The 12,321-nt window shown below is 41.4% G+C and overlaps 1 protein-coding gene across 7 annotated transcripts in view; it reads left to right on the top strand.

Annotated features, from left to right (window-relative positions):
• dnah9 (dynein, axonemal, heavy chain 9) overlaps positions 1–12,321 on the top strand; it is a 178,919-nt gene that overhangs the window by 130,924 nt on the left and 35,674 nt on the right. For all 7 annotated transcript variants that reach the window (XR_006399614.1, XM_044338784.1, XM_044338783.1 and 4 more), the window contains 4 exons: positions 3,518–3,745; positions 7,477–7,668; positions 7,824–8,015; positions 10,928–11,098. Coding sequence is in view for 6 of the 7 variants with exons in the window: in XM_044338784.1 (XP_044194719.1) it covers positions 3,518–3,745; positions 7,477–7,668; positions 7,824–8,015; positions 10,928–11,098 (783 nt within the window). In the remaining variant the exon portion in view is untranslated. The remainder of the gene's footprint in view (positions 1–3,517; positions 3,746–7,476; positions 7,669–7,823; positions 8,016–10,927; positions 11,099–12,321) is intronic.

The following is a 12,321-nucleotide window of genomic DNA, read 5'->3' as shown; positions in this document are numbered from 1 at the left end:
CCAACAGTCAGCCTTCAAAAGTTTCTCTCAGCCCTCCCTCCCTAGCAGTCATCCTCACATACCTCACACCTGATTTAGATCAGCAAATAGAAAGAATTACACTGCCGCCCGGATTATGTTTTTCAACATGATAAACATTTTTCGTGAACATATCTCCAAAGTCACAAATGTCACACAATCACAATATCACAGTGTTGATATTGAACATATCTGCAGAAATGTTCAGGCACCCAAATGCACTCTGTAAAAGTTAGGGAAAGATCACAAGTCACAAAATAGGTTTTTACTTTTTAAATATTTAAACAAATCCACAATCTCTTCCTAACCTTTACCAATGTGTTGTAGTAGCCTAGACTATACAACATACTGTACGAGACACAAACCTCTGTGTTTATTGTAGTCCTTTGTGTAGTTGAAAAACTAGCCTGTGGACTAGAAAGTAGACAGTTAGACACTCTGTGAACTAGAAAAAACATTGCCATCGAACACAGATGCATACAGTAATGATGTTTCCTCTAATATGGAATAATGAAAAGATCAGACCTTAAAGAGGACCTATTATGCACATTTACAGGTCTATATTTTTACCTTTGCATAATCTACAGTAAAAAAAAAATTCTTATTAACTCATACTGACACTTCATGCAGCCTGTCGGTTCAGCCTCTGTCTGAAACAGGCCATTTTAGCTCCTGTCTTTTTAAGGCCCCCCTCCCAAAAAGCCCACTCTGTTCTGATTGACCAGTTCTTGGACTCTTCAAACCATGAAGCAAACAGTAGTAGTAGGAAATCACCGCTTTTTCTCGTTCTTTACTTGAAGTGTCAACTTCTCAAATACATCTGTACACGTTCGAGTCGAAATCCGATCCGAAATATGAGAATGGACAGTGCAAACAACACATGGAAAAACCTTGCCAACAAGCTTAGCAACAAAGGCTGTGGATCAGACGGCCGGTTATGAGCATGCATGACGAGCTGATGTCAGCTCTTTGGCAAGGTAAAAAAAACTGTCGCAAACGAAGTGTTCAGAGCAGATTGAAGCTCTGGCTTTTCACTTGCAGGGAGCATTTCTACATATAATAACCTCAAGTTTCAGAACTTTAACCATGTTTAACATAGATATCTGACATCGTAACAGTATATAGATAACAGAAAATGACAAAAAGTAATATGTCCCCTTTAAATAGAAGCAGCAGATCAGAAGATGCTCAAATGATTTGCTTTGGTGCGGTCATACAGATTTAGTTTTTATTTAAAATGTCTTTGATATGGTGGTCTGAACTATTGTGTAGCTTCTAGCTAAACCTGCATCAGGCAATTGTTTTGTCACTTCGAGTTAGTGCAACAAGCTGCAAACACAACATTGACATATCTTATAAATTTACATTATAAAGTGTCAGCAAACTGTTCTTATTTACACATTCAGCAGACACAGAGCAACCTCACCATTCATTCCGAGTCGTGTTCATGGCCACCTGATGAATGGAAGTCAAAAGAAAGAGAAAAATTCCTCGTTTTATAGCTGCTGAAGAGCCAGATGTTCATCATGTTCACCAGCTAGACGCTAACTGTGCCTGTCTGCTGTTTGGTGCTGGACAGGTAGTGTACAGTGGGTTTATCAGAGCTTTTTTCACAGAAAATAGCTGCCTGCCGCTGCTGGAAACAAGGTTGATGAGAATAATGAGAGTTTAGGGAAAACACTTAACAGAGCTGATTAGAGATAAAGACCTTCAAAACCAACAACACACAAACTTGTATCCTGCATATCTGCGGATTTATTTTCACCATTTTTATATTTAGACCGGGCAGTCTGCCATGCTGTCAGCGCCTGCAGTGTGTCAGCAGTCCTGTTTGTCCATCAGTGGCGTTCACTGTGTTCCTACGTCAGTCTGCAGGGCCTCCTCCTCCTCAGCGCTGGAGCCCAGCTGTGCAGCTGTCCTCAGCGCCGCTCCTTGACGAATGTGTTTTTATGTGTGTGTGAAAGACAAAGATTACGCGCACGCACCTGCATGTGTTTATAATTGCTTGTGTTCGAGCCAGCATGTGTGTGTGTGTGTGTGTGTGTGCGTGTGTGACAGGCAGTTGGATGTTCCATAATCTCTATCAGACGATAGCCGATGGCTTCCTAGATTGGATGTGCCATTGTGCTTTCCCTCAGGTAGTATTTGATAGGAATGCCTCAAAGACCTTGCCAGCGGTGTCTTCTAATGGGTTTTAGATTCGACTTTTATATTATTATGTAAATAGGTGACTCTTTGATGTAGTATCAGCGTAGTCATCACAGGGGCTGGAAGGCCCTTATCAAGACGACGTTGAGGGAACAAAAAAAAATTGCACCTGAAAGTTAATTAAAAAGCCATAAAATAGAAGCTGCTCCTCTGTCTTGTTTGTTTGTCTGTCGGCCTGCTGGTCCATCTCTCTCTCTCTCTCTCTCTCTCTCTCTCTCCCTCCGCTCCTCCCTCTCTTCTCCCCCTGCAGCCAGAGGATGAATGGTTTCATTACAGTGACAAGTTCTGAGGCAGTCTCTCACTTCTTCTGTTGGCTCTCTTTTATTGCCAAACTATTTACATGCCAAGAGGAAGGGTTGTACTTCAGCTTGGTGAAAAAGCACTTGAATTTAGACTTTTAATTTGTATACCATTCATTATTCTCTAAGGCATCAGGAGGCAAACTAACTTATCCATTTCTCAGCTACCAGCTCCTCCTGGACTTCACTCTCACACAGTGAAAAACTTTTCTCTCCTCTTTTTTTTTTTTTTTTTTTTTTTTATAAACGTCCCAAAAATTGACGTTCCTCTCCCTGTCATGTCCCATCGTTTGGAAAGAGGCCTAACTTCAGCCATCGTAAGGAAGATTAAATATGGAGAGCAAAGGGAAATGAGAAAGTAAAGAGGCTTATGAATTAATGACTGGAGTTATTAGTGCTGTAATTAGATTTAGGGAATGGGCAGTGCTGCATGGTGAGATGTGGGGGGGCTTGGCTGACTCCTTATCATTCACAGGATATCCTGTAAGTGTCAGGACAGTTGAGATGGAAAATTGAGCTCATCCGAGCTTGTGTGATAGTACAAGTCAGCTCTGCTGCCCATGCCGCACCGAGAGATGAATATGCAGAAAAGTCAGGCTGAAGTTACACCGGGAGAGCGGTCGCTTAATATCAGCAACCTGGAAATGGGTTTCAAGTGCTGTGTACCATTTAATTTGGTGACACATCAAAGTCACAGTGAAGAGAGGAGAATATGCAACATTTTAATTGCTCCTTTTTGCTAGTTGTCATTACAAACATAAATTATCCGGGCAATTCCAGCATCAAGTACCTTATTAAGCTATTATGTGTTATCCATTAAAGCCCAGACGTTCATAGATATTCAACAGAAAACATTATCAGGGTGAAGATTACGCTCTCTACCCTCAGAAAAGGAGTATTCATTTAGCCTAACAACTAGTCTGTGATAGTGCAATAACGTGCAATTTTTCGTCTTTAACCCTACCCTCGCCGGTTCTGTTTCTACTCTATAGAACATCCACTTGGTGGCTCGCTGGCTGGGCACTCTGGAGAAACTTCTAGAGCAGCACGCAGAGGGAAGCCACGAGAACTTCAGGGTGTTTGTCAGCGCCGAGCCCTCATCCACCCCCGAGGGCCATATCATCCCGCAGGGCATACTGGAGAACTCCATCAAGATCACCAACGAACCACCTACCGGCATGCACGCCAACCTGCACAAGGCCCTGGACAACTTCAACCAGGTAACACACACACATACACACGGTGGTTGCATGATATCCTGGCTGTCTGTGAAAATGAACTATGAACATTATAAGTACTGCGCTTAAGTACAATTTTTACCATTTCATATAGTACTTACATTAATTTTTTACTACATTTCAGAGGTAATTAAACATTATACTACACTCCATTTTACATATAAATCATATGACAAGCTCTTAAAATATGATGCATTGTCATGGCCAAATAGTATATACTGTAGCTAAAATGTGCTCAACCACAACCAGACTCAACCTTATCATGCTGGTTACATGTTAATGCATCTTTAATAATGATCCAGTAATAAAATATATATTTTAATAGAGCACTCTGAGAGGAGCCATTCTGCATATTGAGCACATTTACGTTTGAGGCTTACATTCTGCTGATCCTTCCCTTTTTTGCTTCATTGAAATTAAATTTTAAGTACAGAACTTTCACTTATAATGGAGTAGATTAACAGCTTGGTATGTCTTTACTTAAAGGGTAAGTCTGGAGCTACTTTCTGTTTTTTTTTTTTTGTTTTTTTTTACTGTCAAGAAATGTCATGAAAAGACCAAAATAAACAATGTGTTTCCACCTCTGAAGCTTATTGGTTCCTGCTGAAGACATAATTCTTTAAGAACAAGTCACTAATACAGTACCAGTCAAAAGTTTGGACACACCTTCCCATTCTCTTGAATAACTGTGTCCAAACTTTTGACTGACACTCTATATAGTCTTGTTTTGTTTTTTAATAACTGAAACTAATTTTGTGAAACAGCTGGTAATGTTTTTAGCAAACATTACTCAAACAGGAGGAAATAGAGCTTTTGTTGGTGACTATTTTCAGCGGTGTATTAATCCATGTTTGGTGCTCTAGTGAGTAATTCTGTCAGCAGAACGGTGTGTGTGTGAGATTGAGTCAAAGTAAACTACAGTTTGTGTGTGAGATCATTGTAATGAAGGAACATGTCACTCAGTGCAGAGGTTTGGTTCAGTGAAGTGTTAGTTTTTAGATAGATTTTGGACAACAGTGGCGCTCTATGACTCCGTAATAAGATATATGAGGCTTTGGATACATACACAATACTTGTTAGTAGGATCAGTTTATTGGTTTTGGTCTTTTCATGGGGTTTTGTTGACATAAGAAAAATATAGAATATAGCCAGATTTATCCTTTCAATCATTTGATAACATTAGCAAAAGAAAAAATAAGTATTCTTAAATATTGAATGTCTCTGATTGTTACAGGATCTGAATACTTCTACCACAGACACAGGTTTGATGCTCAGGTGTAAATGATATCACCAACAACACTTGTGAGGAATAACCACACCTTTTCTAACTTTGGCAGTAAATGTTGTGTTCAGGTAGAATCCTCTGACTCAAGATGAGAAAATAGAATTTTAGGGTCTCCACTATAATCAGTATTTGTATAATTAACAATGAAAAAATGACGTGAGTAAAAGGAGAGGTGGTGAACCTACAGAGAATCATCAGTGACTGCAGCTCCCCTCGGCTTTACGCACCTTTATTAGTGAGTTTCAGCTGTTTAGCTGTCTGGCTTCAACTTTATTGTGTTGATTCACACTCAGTGTTATTTTCGGTGGCAGTAGTGTAGTGGAGCATTTAGTTGCCAAAGAGCCAGATATTTCCCTCAAGAGCCGATAGAGACCAAAAGCAGCTCAAATAAAGTGAATATTGGACTTAAATTCAGCAGGTAGACAGAAACAAGACTCCAGATGAATGATTCATAACTGCTGGATGTGTAAGTAAGCAGCTACAAGTTTTCAACTTAACCAATGGACTTTTAGATATGGAGAGAAAGGCAATATGATGTGAAAGGATGGTTTAATTAAAGCTACTAGTGCAGTATGAGGTCACTAATAAAGATACACCGTTTTCCAGTAACAGTTCTAGTGCCTATCTCTAGGATCTAGTATTTGAGGGCGACTGAAAGTTGACACTGCTACTTGCTACCCTCCTCTGACTCATTTATTTGTTTGCTATGAGTGGCAGTTGGGACAGCACATGCTAATTTTCACTCCAGGTTTCTCATCAAGTTACCAATTTGCAGAAATGTGTCATCTAGCAGATGGGGGGAGTCACCTTTCACTCACCCTGGAATTGCCTCTGACCCATGGAGGACAGATGTGAATGTAGCACATGCTAACGTTACAAGTTTGTGTGGTTTGACTCTGCAGGGGAGACAGCAGTATTACATGAGGACGGAGATCACAACAAAGTCAATTTGCTACTTTTTTTTGTTTGTTATCAGAAAGTAGCCAGACAGTATCAAGCTCCCGGGCCTCTACAGCCCCCCATAGTTAGAATGGATCAGTGTGCAGCAGCGGCCTCTCCCCAGCTTTTCTCTACCTTATCAGTTCTCTGTCTCTATCTAAGCCTTACCATTACCTCAGTGCTTCGCTGCCAATGCATCTTCCTCCGCACCATTACCTGAGTGCTCAGCTTCCTCCCTGTCCATTTCCACAATCCTTAGTTTGCCGATGTCTATCTGCCTGATAAGTGCGACGTGCTTGCGAGCCCTGCCTTATGCAGAACAAGAGGGAAGTCCACTGAGGTAAAGATGGGGCAATATTCCAGTCATGTGTACTCAGTGAAAGCTAATCAATGTTAGGCTAACTCGCTGTAATAGCCCACCCACGTGGCTAAAGCCGGCGCTAAGCCAGAGAAATGACAGTTTCTTTCCTCTTGACCTTTTCACTGGGAGATGTGCACAGCTCCACTGCCTATTTCCATCCCCACAAGCCTGTAAGATGGAGTCCGGCTGGGCTAAAATTAACAATAGGTTGCGGTGGCACAACAGTTTAGGTTTTTACTGAGTTGTATAATGCTTTTGTGAAATTCCCTATTTGCTGAAACTGATCGTCCTACATTATCTATCAAATTCTCAGGTTAGACTGGCGCATAGCCTGATGCTAATCTCAGACCTCTATCAGTGCACAGATATTAAAGTGTGTTTTTTAAAGCGCGTGTGCAGAGGCATTCATGTGTATGTGTGTCTGTGTGTTTGTGTGTCTTTCTCTCTAAGCGATCTGACTGCATGTTGTTTCTCTCCAGTCCACAGGTCATGAATAGTGAGGCTATGCATCTCTTTCAGCTGTGTTGAGCAGAGGAGTACCGTGCAGAATATTAACTAATACTTCGAAAGGCTGTGTGCGTGCGTGTGTGTGCGTGTGTGTGTGTGCGCGCGGCACTCAGTCTGCACTGTACTTGTGTGCATGCATGTGCATCGTAGGAGTCAGCTCCCCGGGGCACTGCAGCAGGAGAAGTGAAAAGGGCCTTCACCACCGCACTCACCGTGACACATGCTGGAATAAAGAGAATTTAGCCTTCCTGCTTCCATAGGGGTTATTGGCAGGCTTATTTAACTGTCTCTTCCCCCCAGAGATTACAATGCCATTTACGTCCAGTTTTTTTTTATTTGCCTGTCTGGAATAATGAGCCCAGGAGACGGTTGGAGGCTGAAAGTGCCTGACAAGTTGTGACAATTAAAAGGGAATCTCATCGTCGGGTTTATTGCCATCTTGTCATCTCATTGTCTGTCTGTTAGTGCACCGCACTGCCGGGGACTTGACAAAATAAAACAGATCACAGGGCTGCCTGCCACAACTTTTTACCTGCAACACACCAACATCGGCTCCGTTAACGTGACTGCACAGTTCAAGAAGTGTTTTTTAAGTCTCACTCTTTCTTTCTTGTGTTGCAGGACACGCTGGAAATGTGCGCGCGGGAGAACGAGTTTAAGAGTATCCTGTTCGCCCTGTGCTACTTTCACGCGGTGGTGGCAGAGAGGAGGAAGTTTGGTCCTCAGGGCTGGAACAGATCGTACCCCTTTAACACCGGAGACCTCACCATTTCTATCAATGTCCTCTACAACTACCTGGAGGCCAATCCGAAGGTTTGTCTTTTGTTTTTTTCTCTATCCCTGTGCAAAGGATTACAAAGCCAACTATTTGTAATCTTAATTGGAAATCTAAACACATGTGACCTCAGCTGAACACCAGCGGCCACTTTACCGGCAAAGCAACATCCCCCTCTGTCTCTAATTCCCAGGTGCCGTATGATGACCTGCGCTACCTGTTCGGTGAGATCATGTACGGGGGTCACATCACGGACGACTGGGACCGCCGCCTGTGTCGGACTTACCTGGAGGAGTTTATCAAACCTGAGATGATGGAGGGAGAGCTGTGCCTAGCACCTGGTTTCAACTTACCTGGTAACATGGACTATAACAGCTACCACCAGGTGAGGTCGACAAGGCTGCAACTCCCCAACAAATTACCGGTGGTTTAATATTGCTATAATTAAAAGCATTCTTTCTCCATCACTGTTCCCTGTGTACAGTGTAGAGTTCTACAATTATACGCCAAATCAATAACACTAAAACTCTTCCCATATGGGTCCCTGGGACATAACAGATTGTATTTTGAGATATAAATATTTCTCAGAGGTGGAGCTGCTCTGTGGGTGGAAAGAGTTTGCCAGTCTGAGTAGCAAACTTGAATGTTAGCAAACTGAGATCATAAAAGTTAGCTAACAGGGAAAGTTGAAAGGCATGAAAGTGAGAGAGTGGAACTAGATGAGTCATGATACACAAAATATTTATATTCATGCACAACAAAATGGTTGAGAGAACGGATTCTCTGATTGCATCTATCCATCCGTTCATTTACTAAACTTGCTCATTCGCAAGCGTGGGGGAGCCTATCCCAGCATGCCTTTGGATAAACAGAAAGAAATATCTGAACAGAATATCAGTGCATTGTAGGGCTGTCATTTATTTAGTTTACATTTAGACTAACGCAGAATTTAAAGCTGCACTCATCAATATGTTTACAGTGGCTCAAATGAATATGTGTATTTTGAAGGGTGTCATTGTGACAAACAAACAAAGAATTATCACCCAATATTATAACATCTTTCAGTTTTTGTTTTATGGCCCAAAATTTTAATGTTTCAGTTGAGTCTCACTGCTCTCATCATGTCTGTTCAAAACCACAGCAGGCAGCTGTTCTCAGTAAGAAAAACCCACTGTACTCTACTTGTTCAGCACCAAACAGCAGAAACACAAGTCCAAATAACTGCTGATGTTGTTCCATGTCTGCTAGGTGCATAAATACAAAACTGTATGCTTAACACGTTCCCCATAACAACTTTATAAGGTGATGATATGGACATTTAGACAAACAAATACAAGAACAACATCCAAATTCCTTCCAGAAGGAGAAACCTGATCCGCATATTTACAGTGCTGACCTTTGTCAGCATCATATTGGCTGAATCACGATAATGACATTTCATATAACCCTATTCTGCCAAACATGAAACAACTCTAACTGTAGTTTGTCAAAAGATTCCTTACAGAAGGACCACTTACTATCTTTTTCTTGAATCTGCAGCCCCATTGTCTTCACTAGAGTCGATGACAACTGAGGCATGTCCATGACAAAAAAAACAAAACTCCATTCACTGATGAAGACCTTGAGATGTGGTTGAAAACAAGATCTACCAAGATCCAGAATTAACTTTTTTTGAACAATACAATTAGTGCATTTCTTAACTTTTCCATTTTGCCCCAAATGAAACTACCTACCAACCACGTAGCTACTGCACGACCACATAAGCTACCTGCATCCAGCACCACCTACAGCCACTGACAGCTAAACATTTCAAATATATAGTACATACATGATTTCATCCCCTGTGTGATCACCGTTAATCATGTCGACATAATGAAGCCTGACTTTGCTTTAGAGCACTGACTGCTTAGATTACCGCTTCACCTCAGTCTTCCTCACCTTGCTTGTCATATGATGTCATTTTATCTTTTTAACAGAAAGCTTGATTGACAGGGTGAAATCAGATTGGAGGCAGGTTGTTGTGTCAACTGTTGCAGCTCACTGTGAAGGCTCAGATATTATTGATCATTCTTCAGAGGGAAATTAATAAATAAGCCTGGCCGAGCATATTGTGGTCATCTCTGTTTGGAATTTGGATGGAGAGACAGAGTTGTTCTTTTGGGGGTGGATATTTTTTTTTTAAAGCTTCATTTTATGACAGCAGGAACCAGCTTAACTGGTGTCCCTTAAGAAAAACTGACAACTGCCAACATTTTTATGAATAACAGCGGTTCAGAAAATGTGTTCGGGCAGACAGTCCAGATTTGCCCCATGTGGTCCCCGGGGAACCAGAGGAGTACGACTTGTATTTAATTTTTCTTCAGTCTGGGTGCTGCTCAATGGGCACATCCTGGCTGTCATAGTTGCTCCAGTGGGAGGGACTGGAGCGTTTTACATTCCACTGCCACCACACAGCCAGGCTGAGAGCTGATGGGTTGAGATTTGGCCAAAGAACAGGGGCTATAAAAGCCTGCAGGTCCCTAGAGGGTGGTCTGTTAGGCCAATGCCTCCCTCGCAACCATCTGGAGCGAACCTACAGTAGAGGAGAGCGGTGGGATGAGCACAAAGGGGTGACTTGGTGACTCAGCAGTTTTACTCTTCTTTCAACAACATACAGGTGTATGCAATCAGCGAAAGTTAGCCAGCAAGTACAGAAGAGATCAAAAAAGCTGACTACTAAGTGTTTCTGTATTAAAGGCCAATATATTTTCCATCAAAACTTTCATCAGGACATTATGATTAGAAGAGCTTTTTTTTATTTAATGTAAGTGCCCCACAAAAAGCAGCCTTTTTCAATTGAGCTTCCACTTTCATCTGCTCTAACTTAAAAGCACATTGATATTCATTATGGACCAGCAGATGGAAAATGCCACATTTCCTTCTCCTTGTTACATTCATTAGCAGTCTGTCAATTGATCCTGAGTGTTTGAATCTCACCCAGAAATATCTCATCATTTATATGGTTCCATTCTTGTCCTTTGTCAGCAGTACTTTAGAAGAAACACCTGTGTGAAGGGAAAAAAAAAAAAGACTGGTACTTTTCTGTCAGGAAGTAATTGGAGTTGCCAATCTCCATGCTGTTCATTTAAAATAATCTAAGTCTCAGTTAGAGTTGGTGTTAAAATATTGTCCTGTTTAATACTTGGATTTAAATTGTCTTACTTTACAGGAAGAAATATATATAAATGAGGGTAATGATTTCTAGCAATGCATCACTCATACATTCTGATGTTCTGACATTGATTTATCGTGCTCCAGTACATCGACGACACACTACCCGCCGAGTCCCCCTACCTGTACGGCCTTCATCCCAACGCTGAGATCGGCTTCCTCACGCAAACCTCAGAGAAGCTCTTCCGCACGGTGCTGGAGATGCAGCCCAGAGACGGAGGAGTCGGCGAGGGCGGCGGGACGACGCGGGAAGAGAAGGTAAAGAAGACCACTCATACAATCACTCTGTAGACATGAGAGATAGACTGGTATGAGGATGTGAACAAGGCCAAAACTGTATACGAACTGGAGAAAGTATGTGAGTATCCAGATGTGATTGTTAAATATCTCATCTGTAAACCACTGGAGTTAATCTGCTGCTATAACAGCCTCCACTCTCCTGGGAAGACTTTCCACAACATCTTGAAACCTGGTCACAGGGATTTGCTCCCAGTCAGCCACAACAAGCATTACCAGGAAAAAATGTAACAGATATCTGAATCTGATCCAGGAAGTTAAGTTTGAGTAATAGATCAATGGGTTTGAAGGCTTATCAAACACTGTACACTGTTTAAAGATCCACTCCAGACATGTTTTAAGACATATCCTCTGCTTTGAAGAATCATTTGTGTCTAATATAGTTTTTCCACCAAAAAGTTCAATTATCTCGTTAAAGTCCTAAAAATAACATCTCTTCCTTCTCCTTCATTAAAAATTCCAAAATCTCTGAATATGTAAATATCTTTCATTTCAAGAGTTGAACCACTGGACACAAGATGTCTCCTGTTTCACTGAAAAGTTCATTCTCAGTGTACGAGCACTGGAGGCTTCATGTTTCCACATCACACTTAAGGGACCCGATTGGCTCTAAACTAGTTGTGCTGTCATAAATCACGTTCATAGGTACACGCCTTAAACTCAGATTTAATGTGAGCACAGAGGAACTTTCCTCCTCCAGAAAACAAATGTGAAAACAAACTCTGCAAATACATCATTCTATACAGTCAAACTCAGACATCCAACTGTAGGAACAAGTAGAAAAACACATTTTGAGTGGATGGGGACTTTATTAATACCAGGAAACAGGATTTTACAACTCTAGAAAGATGACACTCAAAGTGGCAATCTTTTTAACTGTCATCACAACAAATGGTAGAAATACAGTGAAAGTACAAAGTAATCTAGCCAGAATGTGCACTTGCATGAATTTGATTGGCTAGTGCAGCCCCCAGACCACAACTACACAAAAGTATATAGTCAAGGACATATATTTGTCGCTGCACAGGTCATCTGTGGGAAGGCTTGAACGGATTTCAGTTCCATTGTGTTAAGATTCTGTTTGCTTACGTTTATTTTCTTCATAGTGTTCCAGGATCTAAATCAGTTTTTTTCACAATGACAGCAAAAATAACAACAAATGGTTGATTTTACTTGCATCGTCA

The sequence above is a fragment of the Thunnus albacares genome, chromosome 20, assembly GCF_914725855.1.
Source record: "Thunnus albacares chromosome 20, fThuAlb1.1, whole genome shotgun sequence".
NCBI lineage: Eukaryota > Metazoa > Chordata > Actinopteri > Scombriformes > Scombridae > Thunnus > Thunnus albacares.
This window is presented reverse-complemented; position numbering and strand designations above follow the sequence as displayed.